This window comes from Stigmatopora argus, chromosome 16, assembly GCF_051989625.1.
Source record: "Stigmatopora argus isolate UIUO_Sarg chromosome 16, RoL_Sarg_1.0, whole genome shotgun sequence".
In the NCBI taxonomy this organism is placed as follows: Eukaryota; Metazoa; Chordata; class Actinopteri; order Syngnathiformes; family Syngnathidae; genus Stigmatopora; species Stigmatopora argus.
The window spans coordinates 1,153,736-1,178,488 of NC_135402.1; the positions used below are offsets into that span (position 1 = coordinate 1,153,736).

Sequence of the window (24,753 nt, forward strand, 5' to 3'; positions counted from 1 at the left end):
TTTTTCCTGTAAGTTAACCGTAATATAATTATTTTAATTGATATTAAACACGATGTCCTTGCAAGTGGTTCCACTATCAGACGCTGTTTCTGTGTTGTGCTTGAGCACGGTCGTTACGTCACTGTCCGGGGTTTCCTAGCTAGCGAACCCAACGGCGTCATGGCGGAGGCCGGTTGTCGGAAGACCCAGGAATGAAATGCCAGCTTCTTTTTTTGTTTTTGTTTTTTTTGTTTTTTAATTTAAATACTGCTTTGATTAACCACCAGGCACGGGACTCGAACCCACGGTTCTGCGCAAAGAGGGCTCACCTCTTCGCCCACCCTCAAGGCAGATAGAGAGGAGACGACACTTCAAAAAAGCTCCGCTCAAGTGGCTCGTTCCAGGCAGCTCTCCCGGACTGGGAGATAGCTAGCCAAGCTAAGGCGAGATAGTCTTATCGCTCAAATTGTTCTTTCTACACGAGAGGGAAAATCTGGAGCCGTCCTGTGGACTTTGGCGACAGTTTTATTTGGAGGAGCTAAGCTAACTAACACAAGGTAAGAAGAACTTCTTTGCACGAGAACCTGCTCTTAACATGTTGATGTGGTAAAGCCGCGAGAAGTGAGCGGCGGATGAAAACAAGATGGAGAGGACGAAGTTGGGCTAGCTCATTTTGGAAATGTGGGCTTTCTAATAAATTCATGGGCTGTTAAATAGAATGCCGAAGACCACACTTGCGAATATATTTGATAGCGAGCCCCTTGCAGATATAGCCGGAATGCTGCTTGTGTCTAAAAGACAAATTTCTTTGCGACAGTTCACCAGAGGAAGCGGAAAGTTTGCTCATTTTTTTTAGCTTCCATGCTAGCCTCGTGTTTCATTTACGTTACAAGAGTAGCTTGAAAAATTGCGCTCTCACACCATTAGAAACATTGTTTTTATAAGACAGCGTTCCCGTTATAGTTAAACATTTGTGTGTTTTTTTAACCACGTACATTGAAGTTTACTATTGGGAGTCTTAAGATTCTCACTCCAGTCACCTTAAAATAGTATACATTGGCATGACCCCGCTCGCTAATTAATGGCAGTCTTTGTAGAATTGGTGTATTTTTGATTTTGGTTGTTGGTTCTTCCTTCGGATTTGAACAGTGTGACTGGCGCGTTAGCTGTTTGCATACTGCAACTTCCCCCGCCAATAGCCGACGCTGGCATTAGCCGGTATTAGCAAGTTAGCTCAAGGCGAAACGGTTCCTTTCACTAGATGGAGTCGCTAGAATCAAGCCAACTCGAACAAATGTGGAAGTAGGGCGACTAAAAGCTCACGTCTTTGTCAAGTTGAGTTTACGTACTTGATCAATTTGCATGTTTTTAAGCCCCTGCTAGCTTTTGTCGAGACGTAAACACGCTGTCGTTGCGCAGGCCTAATAGGCCCCAGTCCGTAGGGGCTAATAGTGCTCCACTAAAGCTGCATCCCAATGGTTGCTGTCATCGTCTCTTTTAACTTTAAATATCCATACTAACAGAATTCTATCTTACTATTACTGCCACAACAGCAATTTATAATTTAGGTTTATTTTTTGGTATGGTATGTGAATGTTTTTAACAAGATAATATATATCTGTCTGCATAAAAAAATCATTAAACTGAGCTTTAATTGAAAATATAACAGTTTACATGCAGCCCTAAGAATAAAACAAAACCATGGTGGAGAAACAAGACTGCTCATAAAAGTACATAATCAAATTGACAAGGTATGTAACATAATAAAAATCAGTGTTCTTGACAGTCGATGTTCAAAAGGCGGTGAAACGACTGCGTGATGAAAGCACGTCATTGCATAAATGCATGTAATCGTGTACATTTTAATCTCTCATTTCAGTTTAACCACGTTTACCACCAGATTAGAGGTGGTGTGGGGGAAGTCTACATTCTAGACTGCAGGATGGCAGGACGCAGTGAGGATGAAAGTGTCAGCAACAGCAGTGGCGAATCAAGGTATGTCAGTCAATCAATCCATAAATTGAGTACACGCGACCTCCATATGCAAGGTTGTACAATTTTTGCTTAAATACGGTAAGATTTGCTGGATCGGTGTACTCCAAAAAATAGCCGGAACTTTGAATTTATCAAGTTTGATGTATGATGATGTGTTGTCTTCTTTTTAACAGCAATTCAGATGATGAATCCGGTTCTGGATCCGCCTCTGGATCCGGCTCAGGTTCCAGTTCAAGTTCCTCAAGCAGCAGTAGCCAGTCGGGCAGCAGCTCAGGAAGTGGTTCGGACTCTGGCAGTCAGTCAGAATCCGAGACAGAAAAATCCAAGGAGAAAATGGACCCCCCAAATAAGTCAAACATTGATGGCGCTGAGGTACGGTTTTAGCTGAAGTTGTATCTTGTAGCATTGCGTTCAATTTCAAATGACATTGACGATTAACTGGGCCAAAGTGCAACTCGTGTTACATCTTGACACCTGTTGTTGTTTTCTGCCCACTAAATACAGTTTTGGAAGTCCAACCCAAGTATCCTAGCAGTCCAACGATCTGCTATGCTCAGGAAACAGCAGCTCCAGCACCACCAACAGCAGAGACAAAGCTCTTCAAACAGCGGCTCTGACGATGTAGTGCCATTTTGCGGATTCTGCCCGATTTTCCATCGAGAGTAGATTTGAACTCTGCAAATATTTACGAGCGTGTCCTTACTGGTAAATTGTTTTCCAGGACTCCTCAAGTAGCGACGAATCGGACTCTTCAAGTGGATCCAAAAGGAGAAGAAATTCAGGCTCCTCTGACTCCGGGTCAGGCTCTGGATCAGGAAGTGGATCTGGATCAAACTCATCTGCTGAGAACAAAAGTAATGAAACCAACTCGGACTATGAGCCCAGTCAAGCAACAAAAAGTAGAAAGCCTCCAACAAAGTAAGTGAATAGTCTGACGCGTAAATGGTAAATAAAGCTGATCGTCCGTGCTTAGAAAAAAAAATTAAGGGAGTTGGTTTGTTTAGTTTCAGACAGTTTCCTCCCCCATTTCAAGTTATTGAAGTATACCCGTAAATAATCGCTTTCAAGGTAAAACTGTCACCATTAGTTCTTACGGACTGTTTTTAAAGTTGCCTTTGAACAGCGCTTCTTCAAGGAGATGTTTGTATTATGGAACAAAAGAGGTGAGGGGTAATCAGGTCAAAGGTCACAGAGGTCAGAAAATGAATCTCTGGAGAACCTGATAAAGGATTAGGCCATTAAACTCAAATCTGCAGCTTTAGGAGCTTTGATGATGTCAGAAACGTAGCCTTTTTAATATCTAAATCATATTCTAGTCTGGATGGGGACCGTTGTTTTTTTTAAAGGTCAAATGAGTTGAATTGTAAAAGCGTGTCTCAAGTCCACTTTTATCTTTGGCCTAGGATGAATTTTCGAAATGGCAAGAAAAGCAGCTCCCAGAAAAAGAAAAGCCAGAAATGTTCATCTTCTGATGACGAGGACAACTACAAGAAGGTCGTCTCCGCCGGCCCACGGCGGCAGGCCACGGTCAACGTCAGCTACAAGGAAGACGAGGAGTTGAAAACCGACTCGGATGACCTGGTGGAAGTTCTGGGTGAAGACGTCCCGCAACCCGAGGAAGATGAGTTTGAGACCCTGGAGAGAGTGATGGACAGCAGAATCGGGAGGAAAAGGGGTAGGAATCGCGTCGGTGAAAACTCGTGGTAAATATAAACGAGTAAAGAATAACCGTTTGTACGCTGGTCCGCTAACAGCTGTCGGGAGTGTGACGACGGTATACGCAGTAGAAGCAGATGGAGACCCAAACGCCAACTTCAATTCAAATAAGGAGGCGGGGGAAATCCAGTACCTCATCAAGTGGAAGAACTGGGCCCACATTCATAACACTTGGGAAACGGAAGAGACCCTGAAGTTGCAGAATGTCAGGGGGATGAAGAAACTGGATAATTTCAAGAAGAAGGATCAGGAGAGGAAGAAATGGTAAGAACGCCAATTTGGACCCATCTTCCTCGTGTGAGCGTGTACTTATCAAAGTTCAATTTCATTTGGATTTCTTTCACTAAAACTTGAATGTTTTTGAAATGAGAGCATTTTTCTTAGATATGTTGTGATGTTTTTTTTTTCAGGTTAAAGGCGGCTTCCCCTGAGGATATTGAGTATTTAAACTGTCAGGAAGAACTCATCAACGACCTGCATTCTCAGTACCAACTTGTGGAGAGGATCATAGGTAAGCTTTTTATTTCATGTACGTGTTTTCAAATTCAAAGCTCCCGCCGGACTTTTTCTGTAATGTATAGACTGTTTGTTTTAAAGCCAAATTTGCATCTGTAGTTAATGATGTTGAATTTGGAATTGTTCACTTTCAGACAAACGTTGTCCCGGTTTTTGTCATTTCAAATGTTAATTAGAGATTTTCTCCATAATTCTAGGATGAAACATTAAAATGTAGATGCATTTTTTTATTTTATTTTTTACAATTGCTTGGCATGACCAGTTGAAACAAAACAAAAAAACACCTGTAAATACATTCTTCTTATTGAGTTCAAGTAGAATGTCATCACTCACTATTTGTATATTTTTTTGAACAGGTCACTCTAACCAGAAGTCAGCCGCTGGTTACCCAGACTACCTGTGCAAGTGGCAGGGATTACCGTACTCGGAATGTAGCTGGGAAGACGGGGCTCTGATTTCCAAGAAGTTCCAGAAATGCATTGACGATTACATGAGCAGAAACCAATCCAAGAACATTCCATCCAGAGACTGCAAGGTACACATTTAAGAAAAAACAAAACAAAAACAAAAAAACACTTGAACTAATTTCCGTCCGAGATGAGTCAAACTCAAGCGCTCCCATCATTTTAGTCTACTGAAACCGCCACGCCTTTTCTGCAGGTGCTGAAACAGAGACCGAGGTTTGTGCCTATGAAGCAGCAACCGCATTACATAGGAGGTGACGGACTAGAGCTGCGAGACTACCAGTTGGACAGTTTGAACTGGATGGCCCACTCGTGGTGCAAGTAAGACTAGAGCAATCTTGCCTTGGCCTTAACTCCAAGTGTTTTGTGGGAAAATAAAACATCTTTTCTACTCTTCTGCTTGAATATTTAGAGGCAATAGCTGCATCCTCGCCGATGAGATGGGTTTAGGAAAGACCATCCAGACCATCTCCTTCCTCAACTACTTGTTTAATGACCACCAGCTCTTTGGGCCTTTCTTGCTGGTCGTGCCGCTTTCGACGTTAACCTCGTGGCAGAGAGAAATCCAATTGTGGGCGCCTCAAATGAATATCGTGGTCTACTTGGGGGACATAAGTAGTCGCAATATGGTGAGCTAACTCCTCGATAACAAAGACTTGTAATGCGGTCAAAGACCAATTTTTTTTTCGAATACGATCTCCCCTTTTCCCCACCTGTAGATCAGAACCCACGAGTGGATGCACGTTCATTCCAAAAGGCTGAAATTTAACATTCTCCTTACAACCTACGAGATTCTTCTGAAGGACAAGGCGAGTAGCAAAACACAATTTTTTTTTTTATTTTCCAAAAAGGACACGTGGCCATCGGTCTCTGTATCATGTGTGTGTGACATGCTAAAGTGTTTAATTTATTAACGATCGCATGTTGGGGATGTACAACTAGTTTGGAGTGTATGTCTATCGGTATTCGATTATTGATGTCTTGATCCACATAGCAAGTGTGACATGTTAAAGAGTATATCGGTATTCGATTATTGATGCCTTATGCACATAGCTTGAACCACGGGAGATTTTCCGCATATCAGTAAAGCTGCATTGAAAAAGCAACAACGAATCATTATTGTGATTATTTCTCCCTGTGTTTCAAGTATAAATACAGGGTACAACATATGCTTCACAAATTGTGTCTAAAAAACCCCACATTTGGCAAGACCGAAACTTGATTTTAAAAATGTCGATTGCCGTTGAATTTGGATGACTGTCGCTCTGGGTAGCATTCTGACTGAAGGTGACCCATGTGTGTGCAGTCTTTTTTGGGCAACGTTAACTGGGCATTCATCGGCGTGGACGAGGCGCATCGACTGAAGAACGACGATTCGCTCCTCTACAAGACTATGATGGACTTCAAGTCCAATCACAGGCTTCTGATCACGGGAACGCCGTTGCAAAACTCCCTCAAAGAGCTCTGGTCCCTCCTGCATTTCATTATGCCAGAAAAGTAGGCAACGCCATGTTTTTCCCAAAACCGGCCCGTTGCAAGTCAACTCCAATCATCGAGTTGATCAAAACGAAACCTCGCGTTTCTGCGCTTTGTTGAATTTGAGTACGATTTTAACTATCCGGCCTTTGCTCTTGACTCGTGGCATTTTCTTCCAAGATTTCACTCGTGGGAGATGTTTGAGGAGGAACACGGTAAAGGACGGGATTCCGGCTACACCAGTCTGCACAAAGAACTGGAACCTTTTCTTCTACGCAGAGTCAAGAAAGACGTGGAGAAATCTCTCCCTGCCAAAGTGGAGCAGATCCTCCGAGTAGAAATGAGCGCAATTCAGAAACAGTATTACAAGTAAGCGCGGGAAAGATAGAAACAAAAATGTCGATTTCAGTTTTAAACACTGACTCCATCCCTCTTCGTATTGCCAATGCAGATGGATATTGACCAGAAACTACAAGGCTCTGAGTAAAGGTACCAAAGGCAGCACGTCAGGTTTCCTAAACATCATGATGGAGTTGAAGAAGTGCTGTAACCACTGTTATCTGATCAAACTTCCCGATGACCACGAGTTCCTTAACAGAGCTGAAGCATTACAGGTTGGTTTTTTTTTTAGTATCAAGTGAAACTGCATTGATAAGGAAGGTTTTTTTTTGTTACTTGGCTGCACCCCCAAAATCAAGTTCAGCCGCTAATTTAATTCACGAATTTGTCATTCTTGCCTCTTTTTAAAGGTCGAACGAATCGCCATCTTCAAAGTGCTTTAATGGTGACCCATTGCCGGTAGACCAAAAGTCTTTGCAATAATAATAATAATAATAATAATCGGACATAGGCTTTGTCATCATCATTGACTCGACAAAAGTAAAACGTTTTATGTACATCTTTTGCTAAGATTCTAGCGCCGTGTGTGATGCAACATTTATTGCTTGCTAATTCATTCAACGTCCCTATCATTGACGATAGACAGTATCAGCGCCCAATATGGCTAATTTTTGTATCAGATTTGGTCATAAAGATGTTTGGATCAGAAGAAAAACGGCTCTGAAATTTACAGTATATGTAGTTCATTCATTTTTAAAATTCTTTCCCCTTTAGCTACTTATCCGCAGCAGCGGCAAGCTAGTGCTACTGGACAAGCTCTTGGTGCGTCTGAAAGAGCGAGGCCACAGAGTTCTCATCTTCTCCCAGATGGTTCGGATGCTGGACATCCTTGCCGATTACCTGAGAAGCCGACAGTTCCTCTTTCAGGTGTCTTTTCACCTCCATCACCCTCAGAAATATTTCATAATAATGCAAGCGAGATATGCGTCTCTTGGCTACCTGGTCTCGGTCAACTGAATCTCTTCTTCTCTGATCATCCAATTAGCGATTAGATGGCTCTATCAAGGGCGAGATGAGGAAGCAGGCATTGGATCATTTTAACGCCGACGGTTCAGAGGCATGTTCCAATCGTTGTATTTTTGAGTCATGAATGGATGATTTGAAAGAATGGGCTCTGATGGAGTCAAATTCCTAAACACGTCCACAGGATTTCTGTTTCCTGTTGTCCACGCGGGCCGGCGGACTTGGTATCAATCTGGCTTCAGCTGACACGGTCGTTATCTTCGACTCTGACTGGAACCCCCAAAATGATCTTCAAGCCCAAGCCAGAGCTCACAGGATTGGACAGAAGCGTCAAGTGAGTAAAACAGCGCACTTTGGATCGAGCCAATGTGTCGCGTGGCCCGGTAAAATGCAAAGTAGTCGTCTGCAACCTTTTCTGCTCCCAGGTCAACATCTATCGTTTGGTGACCAAAGGTTCCGTGGAAGAGGAAATCATAGAGAGAGCAAAGAAGAAGATGGTGCTGGATCACCTGGTCATTCAGAGGATGGACACCACGGGGAAAACTGTCCTCCACACGGGCTCTGCTCCCTCCAGGTAAGGCACTCGTTAGGAGAACATCTCGCCGCGTGACTGAAAACTGGAATTTATTCCTATCGTTTGAATGCAGTTCGGCACCGTTCAACAAGGAGGAGTTGTCTGCGATCTTGAAATTTGGCGCCGAGGAGCTTTTTAAAGAGCCGGAGGGCGAAGAGCAGGACCCCCAGGTAAAAGAAGAAAATGGACATTTCCAATATTTTTTTATGCTTTGATCTCGGCTTGCATTTGGCGGTATACACACGCTTTGGCAATATGATGCATCATTTTGCATATAAGCTACCAAGTGGTTAGCGCGTCGGCCTCATGGCGGGTGGCCCGGGTTCAAGTCCAGGTGTGGAGTTTGCATGTTCTCCCAGGGCCTGCGTGGATTTTCTCCGGGTATTCTGGTTTCCTCCCACAATCCAAAGACATGCATGGTAGGCTGATTTGGACATTCTAAATTGCCCATAGCTATGAGTGATTGGTTGTTTGTATCATCGTGCCCTGTGATTGGCTGGCCACCAATTCAGGCTGCCCCCCGCCTCTGGCCCCAAGTCAGCTGGGATAGGCTCCAGCACCCCCCGCTGCACTGTCTTCGGTGACTAAGAGCATACACTAACATGCAAAATGCCTTTTAATTTGAAGTGAACGGGCATTTCTTAACCTGAAAAGATAGAAATTACAAACGTTACACATAAAAATTTGAAACGTTTCTACTAACACGCAAAATGCCTTTTATTTTTAGGTCAACGGGCATTTCTTAACCTGAAAAGATAAAAATGACAAACGTTACATTCAAAAATTTGAAACGTATCTACACAAGCTATAAAAATTTGAGGTCGTTCCGACGAACATTGTCCAAGTTATTGGCCTGCGAAATGGGGTCAAACATCTTGGAACACATGACAATAAAATTCGAATAAGTGCTGAGTTGTTTGATCTTCTCCTAGGAAATGGATATCGATGAGATTTTAAAAAGAGCTGAGACCAGAGAGAACGATCCTGGACCTTCCACGGTGGGAGAAGAATTGCTGTCTCAGTTCAAGGTGAAAAAGATTTTTTCTAACCGGTCGCCAGTACCTAATCGGTGCCTTTCCGAGTTGGCGTCCCCTAACTGAATGGGACCCGTGCAGGTCGCCAACTTCAGCATGATGGAAGAAGAGGAAATAGACATGGACTCTGAACGTAGCCAGCGGAGTTGGGACAGCATCATTCCTGAGGAACAGCGGAGGAGGATGGAGGAGGAGGAGCGACAGAAGGAGCTGGAGGAGATCTACATGCTGCCGCGAATGAGGAATTGTGCCAAACAGGTCATTAACAAAGCCCTCCATGTTTTTTTGTTGTTGTCTTTGCTCGTACGAGTAGTGCAGTCATAACATTTGCGGTTCGAACAGACGAGCTTTAACACCGGCGAGGGCAGAAGACAGGGCAGGAGCAGGAGATACTCGGCCTCCGACAGCGACTCCCACTCCGACCGAAAGAGGCCAAAGAAACGAGGTCGGCCTCGGACAATTCCGAGAGAAAATATCAAGGGATTCAGTGACGCCGAGATCCGAAGGTGACCGACCGCTTTCCATTCGTAGCTCGTGACCCGTTTCCACGTGCCTGCTAATATTTAGCGGAACTCTTCCCCAGGTTTGTCAAAAGTTACAAGAAGTTTGGGGGCCCGCTGGAACGGTGAGGGACAAATTATGGCATATCATTATTGAAGCGGTACAGACTTTTCTGGTCCAATTTTTTTATATATTTTTTTTGACCTCAGGTTGGACGCTATTGCCCGTGACGCCGAACTGGTGGACAAATCGGAGCACGACCTGAAACGCTTGGCTGAAACGGTTCATAACGGTTGCGTGCGGACCTTGAGAGAAAACCCTTCCGGAGGAGAAAAAGCTTCCGGTAATGGAAGAAATTGACTTGGCTATTTTTAAGCTACTTGTAGCTCTTCAACTACTCTAGCTAGCAAGATCCTAATTTTGTCCACGCGTTTTCCGACACTAGGAGGCAGAAGAGGGAAGGTAAAAGGACCCACATTCAGGATCTCTGGCGTCCAAGTCAACGCCAAGCTGGTTATTTCTCACGAGGAAGAGCTGGCGCCACTTCACAAAGCCATTCCCGCCGACCCGGAGGAGAGGAAAAAGTATATAAATTGCTGCCATTTTGTGAAAATAAGCCAGATAAATCGTCACCGAGTCATTGCCTAAATTTGATCAAAAGTGACAATGCGCAGTTGGATTTTTGCACTCGTCTCTACGCTTTTCTAAATGTGCTGGTTTGTTCTTAGGTATATGATTCCATGCCACTCGAAAGCAGCCCACTTTGACCTCGATTGGGGGAAAGAGGACGACTCCAGCCTGCTCATCGGAATCTACGAGTACGGTTACGGCAGCTGGGAGATGATCAAAATGGACCCAGACCTCAATCTTACACACAAGGTGACTTGTGGGCCCTAATGTCAGAAAAAATCAAATTGAATTGTCATAATACAAGTATAATGAGATTTAAAGCTTTCACTGCGTAGTGCACAAATAACAACAAAAAGACAAATAAAATTGTCAATAAATAAGTAGTCCATTTGTAGATTCTGGACAGGGTAGGTAGGGGGCACTTGATGATTTTTTTGGGCTGTATCATGGAGGGAAAGCATCGAGGGAATTTTCGGATTTGACCTTTCTCAAGTCTCCTAATGAATGATGTGTTCCAGCTCCTACCAGATGACCCCGATAAGAAACCCCAGGCCAAACAGCTCCAGACCAGAGCGGACTACCTCATCAAGTTGCTGAGCAGGGACCTCGCCAAAAAAGAAGCTCAGAAACAAGCAGGCGCAGTATGGCAGACTTTTCACAATTTCTTTGGTCTATTCTTTGGATGAACGCGCCTTATCTATTTATTTTGAAGGCGAATTCTCGGAAGAGGAAACCGAGAAGCAAAAAGAGAGAAACTGTGAAGCCCACTTCGATGGACGAGATGATGAAGAGCGCCTCGTCGGACCCCCCCTCGGACAAACGCTCGGACGATGAGGATGACGCCGAGGAGGAAAAGGTACTCCGAAAACCGACCGCCGCGTTCGATTATCGACATTAACGCGGTGCCGTGCACCGTTTTCAGGAGGAGACGCCCTCGAAGACTCCAAGCAGACGAAGCCGAGAGACGGTGAAGGAAGAGGAGGATGAAGAGGAGGAGGGGGAGGAGGAGGACGACGACAACGAAGACGAGGAAGATGAGGAGGATGGCCAGCAGGACGACGGCTCTTCATCTGGCGAAAAGGAGTATCACGAGGACATCAAGAAGGAAGCAAAAAAGGAGAAAAAAGAAGACCTTTGGGACACCAAAGAAGCCAAGGAGTCGAGAGTGGAGAAGAAAGAAGTCAAACCGTTGGAAGTGGTCCACAAACACGAAGACGACACGGAAAACGTGAGCCCCATTTGAAAGAGAAACCTACGGCGTGGCAAGAAAGCCCGCGCTTGACTCCATTTGCGTTTTTTTCCACAGAGCGAAAGCAAAGCCGAGGTCAGAGAACGTCTAAAGAAAGCGCCGGATGCCGCGCCCGCCGCCGTCCACATCACGGCCAGCGGAGAGAATTTTCCGACGGCGGAGGAATCCGAGGAACTAGACCAGAAAACCTTCAGCGTGGTTCGTTCCCCGAGCTCACGCCGAGAAGTCGGACGAGGATCCGCGCTCAATGCCCTCGTCTTTTTTGGAACGTTGCAGTGCAAAGAGCGGATGCGGCCCGTCAAAGCCGCCCTCAAGCAGCTGGACCGCCCGGAGAAGGGACTTTCGGAGCGGGAGCAGCTGGAGCACACCAGGCAGTGTCTCATCAAGATCGGCGACCACATCACCGAGTGTCTCAAAGAGTATTCCAATCCCGACCTCATCAAACAATGGAGAAAGTGAGTTGAAGCCGGCCTGTGAGATACGAGGAAAATTCCCAGCAAATTTTTGCCCTGAGATATCAGACAAATTAGTCATTGTACCATGATACCATTTTTTTTTTTAAAATTGTTTATTTATTTTTTCTCCTCCTCCGACAATCCGATCCTGACACTGTTCCGGGAGTCAAAACATTATTTTCTTAAATGATTATTTCCTTGTTTGAATTTAAATCTAATAGCTGGGATGGATTGGTCGCCCTCTCATTGTCTGTCATTGACGGCGTTTGACGTCCAATTGGCTTTTAAATGGATTGGAGGGCTCCATTTAAATTTCAAATAAGGATGAATTGGGTGCACAAAAAAGCTTTTTTTCAGTATTGGACGTAGCTGGCGGCCATCTTGGCTAGGGCAATTCCGAACTAGATCGCAAAGTACATTTTTTTTGTTATTTCTTAGTACTTGCCCTTACCGATGAAGGCATTTTGATACCACATTGCTACCGATATCCGTATATTATTATTTGGTATCCAAAAAATTTCATGTCCATGTGAGTGGACGCCATCTGACACATTTGTTCTTACTGTTGTGGTTGGGAATGTTACAGTTTAATGGGAGTCATCTAAAAGACTTGGAGTTTGCGGCTCACGTTGTCTCTTGTTTTACAGAAACCTGTGGATATTTGTTTCCAAATTCACTGAATTTGATGCCAGGAAACTGCATAAATTATACAAACACGCCATCAAGAAAAGGCAAGAAAATGCTCAGGTATGTATTCTTGCATCTCTAGGATGACAAACAAAGTGCATTCGTGCCAGTTCAAATCATAATCGTTATTCTTTTGAATTGAATGAAAATATTTCAAATATCCCAAAAGAGCAAATATTCCCTTTATTTGTATTTTCTTAGAATTTTGTGTAGTTTATGTTTATTTTTAGACACAGTAAATAATATAGAATCATAAAAACATTCTAACATCGGCAAAGATCTAACTTTTTTCGGTCCAACCACAGTAAACGGCACATGACTCGTATAATAGTTGCCTCATCCCCCCCAAAAACCTTTGATGAGTCAACTATCAATTTAACCTCTGCCACTTTAGCTGGAAAACTGAAATGGGATTTTCTCAGAAAATTCACAATTGCGCTTCTTTTGCCAGGAAATTCACATTTGCGATTGTCTTGCCAAAGAGATTCTCTAAAAATGACATGTATTTTCCTGTTTGTAAACAGGCAATGGAGCAGAACAGCAGAAATTCAAACGCAACGGGTTTGAAAAATACAGGTAATTTTCCCCGCCCCGACCGTGGGAAATCGGCCGGGTCGGTCGCCGCTCTCCGGCCGGCCGATGAACCTCCCTCAACCTTTGACCTCAGATACGGAACGGCCGAGAGACAACTCCCAGCAGGACGACAGCAGCCGAGACAGCTCCAGCTCGGACAGGCACCCGCCCTCGGCCCGTTACCACGACGGCGCCGGCGGCGGCGGCAAGGAGAGACACGCCCCGGAGGCCCACCGGAAGCCCGCCGGGGAGTCCCGGAAGCGGCCGTACTCGTCCTTCAGCAACGGCAAAGACCACCGAGACCACTACAGACCCGACAGCAGGGATCGAGACAAGCACGATAGGTGAGCTCCGCCTCCCGACAAAATTGAAGGATGTCAAAATAAGCCTTCACTCTTCAGATATTTGGCTGTTTCCTTTACCTGATATTTCATTAGCAATAGTTGGCCTAATTTCCGTATTTTCTCGCATATTAGCCGCCTTGCGTATAAGCCGCATCCTTGAAATTGCCTTAAAATGGTTGAATTTGACAATTTCTCTGGTATAAGATGCCCCCTGATTCCCAATTTTCAGCTCCATAGTCATGGTTTTAATTCTTAGTACTTTGAAGGGATCATAATCTTGGCACATGGTATTTCTGAGATGCTGTATAAATCGATTGCTGGATTGCACATTCCTAAAAGTTGTTGCCTGCACATAAACAAATTCAAAAAGGTAGTCATGTGAGCAATACAACCTGGAAGTGAGTCCGTAGCGGTCTAGTTTGTCATCCGGAGGTAAGATGGTGGCGCCCTGAGCGAGCAATGGCAGGCACAATTAAGTGAGTTTTATGCAAGATGCGGTTTATTTTTTTTCTTGAATTTCATTCATAGACGTCAAAATAAATTTAGTTAAGCGTTTTATCTGTTCATCTTTTCTCTATTTCGAAATAAAATTGTCTTGCGTTACGGCGTTTGGTGCATGTCAAGTCTAATTTGTGCGTATATAAGCCATGCCCTCGATTCAGTTATCATTTTTTGAGCGACAAATACAGCGTATAACATGCGAGAAAATACGGTATTGCGTTAGCTTTCTCACAAGAGGAGATGCTCCCTTGGGGCTTGGCAACTTGACTTTTTCAAATGACATAACAGAACAGATTACGAGTTTGCTTGCCTTTGTGCTTTGTATAAAAACAAATGATAATGTTTGTATAAATGAAATCACATGCCGACTGGCTGGCTTGGCTAAAATAGCATAGCATTGATCAAATGTCTTTTTGGAAGACAACAAACCAAAAAAAAAACAAAAAAGGTCCTAAAAACGTATTTCTCAAACGCCATTTAAGGAATATTCAAAGTGCAAATCTCATACATCCCTAGTTTAAACTAGAAAATGGCCAGTTGGGTAACTTTTTTTACGCTTATGGAGTGAAACCTTTTATTGTTGGTCCTTCTTTATGAGTACTAACACCAATTGTCATTGATGTGTGCACGTTGCAGACATTACAGCGACGGCAAGCAAAGAAAGCTGGACGACTCTCGTTCGGGCAGAGAGCAGCGACCGGACGCCAAGGACCTCTCGCACCCGTCTTACCGCTACCACCAGGACTGGCAGACGGAGCAGCGGCCGTCGTCGGGCGGCGGACCCGGGCCCCGTTCCCCCCGGGACCAGCGTTCCCCGTACGATTCGCGCTCCCCGCTGGGCCACCGTTCTCCCTTCGACTATTCGTCGGATCACAAGAGCACGCCGGAGCAGATCTGGAGCGGGCGCAAGACATAACGGTAGCCGGCCGTAAGACCCCCCCCGCCCAACGGACCGGCTGACACGCAACCCTCCTCCCTTCCCCCCCGGTGCCTTACAGGGAAGCTGTAAAAAGCACTGCGCCACGACCGGAGATGAACGCTAATCGGCGCCGCGAAAGCAGGCAGCGAGGAGAAAAAGACAAAAAAAAAATCATAGCCTATTTTTGTATTTAAGAGTCGGACGCTGCACACCTTTTGTTATTTTTGTTTTTTTAATTTTTATTTTATATAAAGTTTCCTCTTGTTTTTACCTCTGGACACAATCGATCGATCCCGAGCGCTGTCTCAATCTCCCGCGACGCGACACGACACTGGATCCCGCGTTTGGACTCTCCTCGACGTCGGCCGTATTCGTTGACTTTTCTTTAAGCGTCGATTCGGCGAGAACGTCGGGCGTGGCGTCCCGAGCCGACGTCCGAGGTCCAGAAGCGGGCTCAGGCTCGCTACCCGACGTACCTCATTAGCAGAATTTCTCGGTGGTTCCCGAGAGAGAGGCTTATTTAAGAGCAGATTTTAGCTGTAAAAAAAAATGCGTTGGCTTTCTTCAATTTTTCCCACTTCCGCCATGTTGTACATTTCTGTAAGATAGCAAAATGGGTGGTCTCTTTCCTCAGGCTTTTTTTTTTTTTTTTGATTTATGGAGAATTGACTTTTGTTTATCGACTCAGGCAATTTTTGGTTCTGCGACGACTTTTTCTGTATCATAGTCCTTTCACAATAACGCTTTCAGAATGTAACTTTGTGCTAAAGGGAAAGTTTGTTTTGAGCGCTACTTTGTTCCAATGGGTCTCAAAAGACCGGCCGGCGTAGATCTTTTTCCACTTCTTTTTTTGTTGGCATTTTTGATGTAGGCAATAATAATGTCAATGTTCTATGCAGCCAAGTATATTTGTGGTGAACCACCCGAACGAAAGAACGAAGTAACAAAGTCACTGCTACGTTGGTTCACTGGTGTACATAACTTCCCTCTATATTTCAAATTCAATTTACACTGAGAGTGCATGGATTTTTATGAACCGTTTTTATATAGTTGTTTATGAAGCCATTAAAATCAATCACTGTATCTTTAAGAAGTCATTTCCTGTGCAAGTCAGTTTCCCACTGGACTTTTAAATTGTTTTCAGCACCCAAATTTGACATTTTTGGGAACCAATAGCATATTCAGGTTACAAAACGCCAGTGCTGAAAATAAATTCAAACCTCAGATTTGTGACCATAAGTACAAAAAGACATTTGCTCCATTTTGACCCAAAACGGTCAAAATCAATTGGACGTCCCTCACCGTCAAAGTCAGTGTTCATTCCCTAAATGTAAAATATTTCCATCTAACATTTGTCACTGTGCTTCTATCCTTCAGGTTGCCACGGCAAAAAAAAGAAAACATTCAAGCGACTCCAGTTCCAGGTTTATTGGCTTGTCAAACAAGGAACCCACAATTGGGGGAAAAAATGGCTTTGACGTTACGCGGCAAACAGGTAATCCATTAAATACAACAAGGCAACATTATTTTCCGTGACAGCTGCAGAAACAGTTCGGGGTCCGGGTCCCGGTTAGGTGCTCTTCTTCTCCTCGAAAATGAAGTTGGCGGTGGCCTTTTTGACTGTCAAGACCAAATGCAGGTAAGCTGATGTTGATGGACGGCTGAAAGGTGCTCGCGACTCACTCACCTTCGTCCTTAACCTTATCGGCAGTTTCCGACGCCTTGTCCTTGATGTTCTTGACGGTGTCGTCGATCTTGCCTTGGTTCTTGAGGAAGAAGGGGCGGATGATGCGGTGGTAAATTTGGATCGAGCCGTTGCTAGGAGTCGGGGCCATGCACCACACCAGGAAGGCACACTGGCGATGGGAAATGTTGCCGTGGAAGGCGGGGTCAACAAAAAAAAAAGAGCCCCCGATGGACGGACGGACGGACGGGTTATTACCTTTCCCGTGTAATAAAAAGGGAACCAGGAGAGGAAAATGTCCGCAAAGAACTCCAGCACGCTGAAGAGCCCGTACACCACCCAGTAAGTCAGCCATTTTGTATCATCGTCTTTGGTGGCACTTTCGATAGCCTTGATGCTGCAGAAGATTCAAATAACAGGAATTTAAATGTTCCTATTTTTTCTTTTTAATGAAACTTGGTACACTAAAGTGCAAAATGCACATTTAACCATTCACTCTTGTTTTTTTTAACTCCAATAACAGGAATTTAAATGCTCTTTTTTTTCTTTTTAATGAAACTAGGTACACTAAAGTGCAAAATGCACATTTAACCATTCACTGTTTTTTTTTAAAACTCCAACCTGAAAATATTATATTGATGGAACCCCAAAAATACCCCCTGGTGATCATTATCTTTTTTTTTTAACAAACCGGTCCATTAAATCACAATGACATTAAAAAAACTTTCTAAATTAGACTTGGCTCACAAAAAAAATATTTTCTATTATTCATAGTTCAAATTATTATTATTTTTTTTACACGTTGACCGTTTTTAACTAAAAAATCTCCTTCAACAAGAGCCGTCTAACCCAATTTCTCCTTTTTCTATTTAGTCAAGTCATTTGTATGTCACAATTGTGACTCTTACTCCAGTTGTCACAGTGTAGCGACCTTTCCAATGGCCAAATACGATGTCCTGCTAACAGGTACACGCCCAGTTCCATGTTTGGGCTTTTTTGACATCCCTCATCCTGACACCCTACTTAATAGGGTCTTCTTTGTTTGTTTCCAAAACAGTGTTAAACTCTATAATCCCCTTTGTCAAAAGTAGTCTTACCATGTGTTTGCCTCAAGGGCGTGTTGCGATAATCGCTAACTCATATCCGCTGAGAGAGGCATTGAAGTATAACGTCAATAGAAATTAAATTGCTAAATCTTATGTTACTACAAAAACAAGTTGAAATTGTTGTAAATACAACTTGAATTTGAATTTGATCCCGGCAATGCGCTCTAAAGAAATGGTTAAAAAATGTCATGATACAATTGCGAGAAATTTAGGGATTTTATCATCTCTGTTTTATAATATTAAAAGATTATGATAGACATTACAGTTTTGTACACTTTATTAGTCATTTCCCTTCCAAGAATTTGAAGCGATCATAATAGAATAAAATGCATGCCAGTTGAAATGTCCCCAGATTTCTAAAAAAAAAACAATAGTACGCAACTCAAAATGCCACAAAATTCACAGCAAGTGACCCAGAATCACAACTCAATTTCTACACAAATATTTACATTTATAAATCAATCATCTACCCATAATATTTTTGAATCAGCTTGTAATTATGCTTTTTCTTTCATAATATCTTATTTTTTCCATGTACACACATGCGAAACATGTTGGATGATGTCATCACTATAGTGTACTGAATTATAGATGTGACAATGGCTACGTTAAAACACAATTCAGCGAGTTCATTAGGAATTGCATGTATATCGCACGATCTACTTACGATATGTAGGCAGGGTAAAGAAAGCCGATGAGGTTACACAGCAAGGAGGCTCCATAACCGATGACCAAGTACACCGCGATGATTCCAACGAGAGCTGGAAGACGACAGCACAGCTGTTTGACGCAAATAAACTACACCATATCCTTCTCATCGCACTCGGCACGTCTTTAATTAGAAATGGCTTGAATAGATTGCCACACGCTAGCTTACGTTCTCTCACGGCACTTTCCACGTCAGAAAAGCCACGAGTGCCACTGCGGTCTTTTTCCACCAACACTCACCGAGGGCGATGTACCGCCTGCTCACGCCGGTTTTTGCTTCGATTTTGGCGAGGGTGTCGGTCATGATATTTTTCTCACGTAGAAACTTGTCAAGTCTTTCAAGTGCCATCGCCATGGTTTGCTTCTCTCCTTGGTGTGAACGAGGATGAATTAGGAAGTTGATATATGGGGAAACTGCGACACTCCTGAAACCGAACACTCCCGTTAGTTGCAACGTAACAAAGGTGGGCAGGACATTGGCAACCGTTTCCGGTAAGTCACAAAGTAAATCAAAACAAAGACAGCATTTCGATTAGAGATAAGAGCCCGCATTTGATAAATGCTAGATTATTTGCATTGTTATTTTATTTTCAGTCAATTTAAATATTTTGTTGAAATGTTTTGCAAAATGCAGCGAAAAAAACATGTTCTAGTTTAAGGTGGATAGACTTAACCGGAACTCACGTTGTAAAAAAATAGACTGAAAAGGCGGAAGTCTGTGGTTATAAAAAAAAAAACCTAGTAGGCTTACTTATATTTGTTAGTTATTGTCAGCATTTAAATTAGTTAATACATTTTATGTACAACTTTTATTTAATGTTTGGAATTGGCGCATTGAAAGTTGAAAACAAATGAAAAAGGTTTTCTTTAATGCCTCATGGCAATTTGGTCGCAAGGTTGAGGAGCCACGCCTCTTTAAAAAAGAGCTTCCTTTTTTGAGCTCCAATGATATTGAATTGCCAAATACAGTAAGTACGGGAAATAAAGGCAACAGGTAAACTTACCGTAGTATACGTTTACGACACTTTTACCTGGTTAAAAAAGAGACAACGTCCAGACAGTAATTTAAAATCCAAACCATATACGCCATTGTTAGACTTGACGTGTTTAAATGATGATCTCTACAAACAGTATTACAATCCTCGGTGTCATAAAGCACAAAATTATTGTTGTTAAATATGCACACGCACATTATAATGAAAGGAAAACTTAAAAACAACAGTCTCGCGTTAGCTTAATTTTGCTTCGTGCAGGCCTAACAAACTTGATAACATGATGGCGCTGTTGCGTCTTGCAGGACATTACAACAAACCAATAACATTCAAAGAAAAATCTCGCGCTGTCTCCTGATTGGCTAATCCACTTCCTGTTTTCTTGCTTCTCTGTCCTCGTCCGAGAAGTTTGAAAGCAATATTTACATGTTTTTAACGACTGCAGAGCCGTGTGAGGACTTCTTCAGTCGTAAGGATGTAAATGGGGACACGTGAAGGTAGCTTGGTTAGCTTATGGCTTTTGTTCTAGCTCATTTTACGCGACAGACTCGACGTTTTCGACAAACATGGAAACAAAAAGACCAGACATACCTTCTGGCATACTGGACGACCTCTGCAGGTAATAAATAAGGTGCTTAATTGTTTGTCAACAATTAATAGAACTTCATTGGTTTCACCATAAAGTCATTTTTTTGATTATCGAAAGTACAAACATCTCTTTAATGCTTTATCATTCGTTAGGCCAAGTCTTTATTTTAAGGTTCTGTTGCTTTGCCTTTGTTTGAGGCAACCACATTTGAGGCTTTTGTTTTTTTTAACACTACATTAAAAAGTTGTAACATCGCTGCTTCTTTGTTTGACTTGATGTGAAAGTATTATTGATTGTTTATCCCCTGGAGTCATATTTTACTATTAAATTCAGCACCTTGAATGAGCACGGTTATCAAAGTGATGCATAAAAACAGTAGTTATCCTGCTAAGTAAAACTCAAGATATTGATAATACTAACTGCATATAGACTATAAAGACTTCTCCTTAAACATTTCCTTTTATAACACATTTTTAACTATTCTATAGACTTGGATTCTACTTATGATTTCATGTGATAGACCAAAGTGAAGTGAAAAGACAACTTTATTTTTAAGTCTCCAAATGTGCAATATATTTTTCAATTGACCCTGACATTTGGGAGAGAAAAAATTGAAAACCATTATTTTGTGTAAATTCCCTTCCAGTTCACCTAAGCCACTTTGTATCGGGGTAATTACATGAATTTACAGTCAAGTACATTTACGATTGCACGTGGAAAAGTCATAACTACTAATCATCTGTGTTGTGTATTTCAATAGTCGATTCATCCTGCACATTCCTAGCGAGGAGAGAGATAATGCCATCCGGGTGTGCTTCCAGATTGAGTTAGCTCACTGGTTTTACTTGGACTTCTGCCTGCCCAACACGCCCACGGCGCCACACTGCGGAATCCGAGACTTTGCAAGAGCTGATATCCTTTTGAGAACATTTTTTATAGCCGTCGAATTTCCCGTGTGCTACATATGAAGTGCAACCTTCCAAAGCAGAACAATTGTGGGAAAAAATGTGCTGATAACTATAATCAGATCATCTATGAGGGATTTAAACCTGACTGAATTTGTTATAAAAAAATATATTAATTACTACGTCTTAGTTTGGAGTTTTCTTGACAACCACCAACTTTTCCAACACTGTCCATTCTTGTTGCCGCATGGAGAGGATGTCAAAAAAGTCCTGGAGCAGTGGAAGGAGTACAAGATGGGGGTTCCCACTTATGGAGCAATCATTCTCGACCAATCGTTGGAAAGCGTGAGTTTTCAACAACTGCCAACATTTGCACATTTATTTTCTTTTTTGCCACACAAAGGGTTCAAAATAACACACTTATTTTCCCAACATCGGTGCCTTAATGTTTCCACTTACTTTAATGTTTCCACTTACTTTAATGTTACGGATGGGCTTTTAAAACTTAACATTGAACTCAGGGTATAGTTCTATGCATCCAAATAAGAAATATTTGTACATAAATTAGCACGATGCTGTATTGAGAAGAATCCTATCAATAATGTTAGGTATTTATCAGTAACATGTGACTTTTATCTTTGTCTCAAATAGGCAAGTTTCCCTCAAAATGTTTATTTGTCGTGGGAGTATATTTGAATAATAGCCACATTTTTTACAGCGGTCGTTAGCATTCACGTTAGCCTTGCTGAGCGTTGCTCAAGTTGCTACGGACCATTTCGTTTCATTCTCATCATAAATACGGCGTTATCGTACAATGATAATAAAGTTGTTTATTCAAATAGTGCCATTATTTTTTTCTTGGTGTCTCTTCAGGTGTTGCTAGTTCAGGGCTACCTCGCCAAATCCGGCTGGGGCTTTCCCAAAGGGAAAGTGAACGAGGATGAAGCCCCTCACGATTGTGCCGTTCGTGAAGTCAGTCAATCGTCATCTCCGGTTTTGCTTCTTCATTTGGATTCATTTATTTTATTTTTGTTTCTTTTTTTACCCCCAGGTCCTTGAGGAAACCGGCTTCGACATCAAGAATCGCATTAGCAAAGATAAGTACATCGAGCAGAAAATCACCGACCAAGTGGTGCGCCTCTATATTATTCCGGGAGTGTCCAAGGATACAAAGTTTTATCCCAAAACCAGAAAGGAAATCAAGGTACGGATTCATTTTAGGTTGAATTTTGTCGATCAATCCATCATGTTCCATCCATCATCTTCTCTTTTAGAATATCGAATGGTTCCCCATTGAGAAGCTGCCGTGTCATCGGAACGACATGACGCCAAAGTCCAAGCTTGGTCTTGCGCCCAATCGCTTTTTCATGGCAATTCCATTTATACGGTAATGTCCAGTCAAATTGTCTCTATTGGGTTTTACAGTGGGGAAAAATACTCCCTTTTGCAAGGCAACGCTAGCTAGCTCGTCCAAGTCATAGAAACTTGAGTATCGCTACAAAATGTCATTGTCACCTCTGTTTTGTGATTGGCGCTTCCCCCGAACAGGCCGCTTCGAGAGTGGATCGGTCGGGTGAAAGGCGAGCCTTTGGACAGCGACGAAGACTTTGCGAGCGACGCCATCACTCCGGGGAAAACCGCCGACAATGCCAGGTAAATCCGGCTGGTCCGTCACCGCTGAAATCCAACAAATTGGCGTGTTTGGTCATTATCTGATAAGAGTCAAGATCATAAACATACAAGAACATCAAGACTTGAAATGTGACAAACAAGTGGTGGTCATACAAGCACTTTCCTATCATTTTCTCGAGGCAATTGCCGTAGAATTGTCAGCACGTTTTGTTGACAAGTCTACTTGATATCGTCCAAAATGATACGGAGAGGATAACAGATTGAAATCGGTTTGTTTTTGCACCTTTTGTGTTGACTCAAGTGATGATGAAACGTCGATGGCTCGGAACTCCGTCTGTAGCATTTTCTTACTTTCTGTTTAGGTCCAAATCTCGGCGGTTAACTGGTATCGAGTTGTTTCTCGGGGATGGTTATGCCAAACACAAGCAGCAGCAGAAGGAGGCAAGCCAGCTTGAGCTGAACCAGGTGAGAAAAGACGTGATGTTTCTTGATTTGCAGATTTGTTCCTCCTTATTTGAAGGCCACATTCAAAATGACTGGCGTCAAATCCACACGCGACGACTTAAAATTGCGTCCTGACTTTGTAATTGAAGAATCATCATGTAAAAGGCAAGAAATGCCAAGAGTCACCTCACCTGAAGAAAGCAACCAATGAAAATGGATTCAACAGCCAGCAGATTAAGATATTATCGGTAAGTGCAACTTGGATTATAAAGTGTGGAGGATGGCTTTTACTTTGAATTTTGATGTTTTCATACAGAGGGAAGATAAACGACTTCAACCCAGGAGACTATTGGAGAGATTTGAGAAAGGTATAGTTTGTTAAATTCCTCTTATTTACAACATATCATTCATATTTAGACAAGAGTTGGCTCTAAAACATTTGCAATTTGGATTATTTTTAAGAATTTGGGGGAAAAACAGTCTGAAATTCATTTCAATTGACATTGATTTCATATAAAAAGCATGTCATTGATTATATGAATGTTTTCATATGATATTATATCATTTTATTTTATTTTTTTAATGTTTTTATATGAATGAAAATGTTTTTTTAACTGCACGGTCAGTTTTCTCAATTGAAACCCTGCAATTTTTTGGTAAACATATTTACTAACTCCATTTCTTGGGGGCGTATGTCACGTATTAACATTTTTTTTTCTTCAAAATTGTTCTTGACTATTTAATATTAGCATGAAGTTGTCTTTTTATAGGCAGTTCCGTCAACGGCCAGCAGGCGAGCCACCCAAAAGACTTTGAGGGCGACCTCTCGTCAAAAAGTTTCCTCACCTTTAAATTCGACAAGGATGCTATTATGAGGTGTTTTGACTTCTGACCTGGCTGCTGCCATCACTGCTTTTTTTCTCTCCTGTGATTGGATCCGAACACCAGAAATTGTCAAGATCACATGTTGTTGATGTTGTTTCTGAAGGCTGGTCAAATTATTTTTCGACATTTTAAAAAAAATATCTTTTTCTATGTTTCAGTAGTGTTACGAATGCTAAGGTGAAATAAATGGGGATTAAGATTGTTTTTGGCATCGCTACCAAATAAAATCTTTTATCCATATGATGAATTTTAGAGAAGCAAAATGCAGTTTTTTTTGCATTTATTTCACACCAGGTGGTGTGGGATCAAAGTTTATGATTAATATTGGTAAAAGGAATCGAATATTGGCATCGAAATCTTTTTTTTTTTTTTTACAGTAAATGAGCTGTATTCTAATTTTAAGTCGTCCAATGTTCAATTTAACTGGAGGGTTCAGTTTGTGATTTCTAAAACTGTTATTTGATTGAAGACTTAGCTACATTGTACTGTTTCCTTTTCAAAACCTATTTATGAAAGTCATTGTAAATGTTTTTTTAACTCTTGTATTCACGTCACAATGAATGTTTTGCTTTTTTGTTGTCATCACATTTTTTTTATTATTTAAAAGTTTTCAATTCACGTGAATTGAATGACTGTTTATATTTTAGACATGTTAGGGAGTTTTATTGAATTGAATGCTTTTATTGTCATTATATTCATTATGGCGTTTCTTATTGTACAGATGTTGGTTTATGCTTCATGAATTGGTTTGACTTCACAAATGTACATTATAAATAGTCAAATTTTCCAAATGTCTTGTATTATTTTTAACACGTAAGGTTCAGGTAAGACTA

The 24,753-nt window shown here is 42.1% G+C and overlaps 3 protein-coding genes across 4 annotated transcripts; 2 read left to right on the forward strand and 1 right to left on the reverse strand.

Annotated features, from left to right (window-relative positions):
* The first annotated feature begins 122 nt into the window (after positions 1 to 122).
* On the forward strand, positions 123 to 16,058 carry chd1 (chromodomain helicase DNA binding protein 1). Its single transcript, XM_077622920.1, has 36 exons — positions 123 to 536; positions 1,859 to 1,974; positions 2,148 to 2,346; positions 2,479 to 2,595; positions 2,696 to 2,892; positions 3,378 to 3,649; positions 3,729 to 3,954; positions 4,101 to 4,201; positions 4,563 to 4,741; positions 4,867 to 4,991; positions 5,083 to 5,299; positions 5,390 to 5,479; positions 5,977 to 6,167; positions 6,327 to 6,515; positions 6,598 to 6,760; positions 7,260 to 7,412; positions 7,531 to 7,602; positions 7,693 to 7,842; positions 7,934 to 8,082; positions 8,156 to 8,252; positions 9,015 to 9,110; positions 9,198 to 9,374; positions 9,459 to 9,622; positions 9,700 to 9,741; positions 9,827 to 9,960; positions 10,063 to 10,201; positions 10,346 to 10,496; positions 10,766 to 10,888; positions 10,960 to 11,103; positions 11,170 to 11,475; positions 11,554 to 11,694; positions 11,773 to 11,951; positions 12,599 to 12,698; positions 13,163 to 13,214; positions 13,306 to 13,555; positions 14,693 to 16,058. Exons 2-36 carry the CDS (start codon positions 1,922 to 1,924, stop codon positions 14,970 to 14,972), a joined length of 5,418 nt encoding a protein of 1,805 aa, XP_077479046.1. The 5' UTR covers positions 123 to 536; positions 1,859 to 1,921; the 3' UTR covers positions 14,973 to 16,058.
* Positions 16,059 to 16,388: 330 nt separating this feature from the next.
* reep5 (receptor accessory protein 5) lies at positions 16,389 to 19,500 on the reverse strand. Its single transcript, XM_077622930.1, has 6 exons — positions 19,478 to 19,500; positions 18,714 to 18,898; positions 18,433 to 18,526; positions 16,918 to 17,056; positions 16,663 to 16,831; positions 16,389 to 16,595 (listed from the first exon to the last, which is right to left on the reverse strand). Exons 2-6 carry the CDS (start codon positions 18,826 to 18,828, stop codon positions 16,546 to 16,548), a joined length of 567 nt encoding a protein of 188 aa, XP_077479056.1. The 5' UTR covers positions 18,829 to 18,898; positions 19,478 to 19,500; the 3' UTR covers positions 16,389 to 16,545.
* dcp2 (decapping mRNA 2) lies at positions 19,189 to 24,702 on the forward strand. Of its 2 annotated transcripts, none has more exons than XM_077622926.1 (11): positions 19,189 to 19,467; positions 20,815 to 20,966; positions 21,177 to 21,304; positions 21,833 to 21,931; positions 22,011 to 22,163; positions 22,234 to 22,346; positions 22,508 to 22,612; positions 22,954 to 23,056; positions 23,185 to 23,283; positions 23,352 to 23,403; positions 23,806 to 24,702. In XM_077622926.1, the coding sequence occupies exons 1-11, from the start codon at positions 19,325 to 19,327 to the stop codon at positions 23,925 to 23,927; spliced, it is 1,269 nt and encodes a 422-aa protein (XP_077479052.1). In that variant the 5' UTR covers positions 19,189 to 19,324; the 3' UTR covers positions 23,928 to 24,702. The 2 variants fall into 2 exon arrangements, with proteins under 2 accessions (XP_077479052.1, XP_077479053.1); XM_077622927.1 differs by lacking the exon at positions 19,189 to 19,467 and adding an exon at positions 19,513 to 20,084.
* Positions 24,703 to 24,753: the final 51 nt, after the last annotated feature.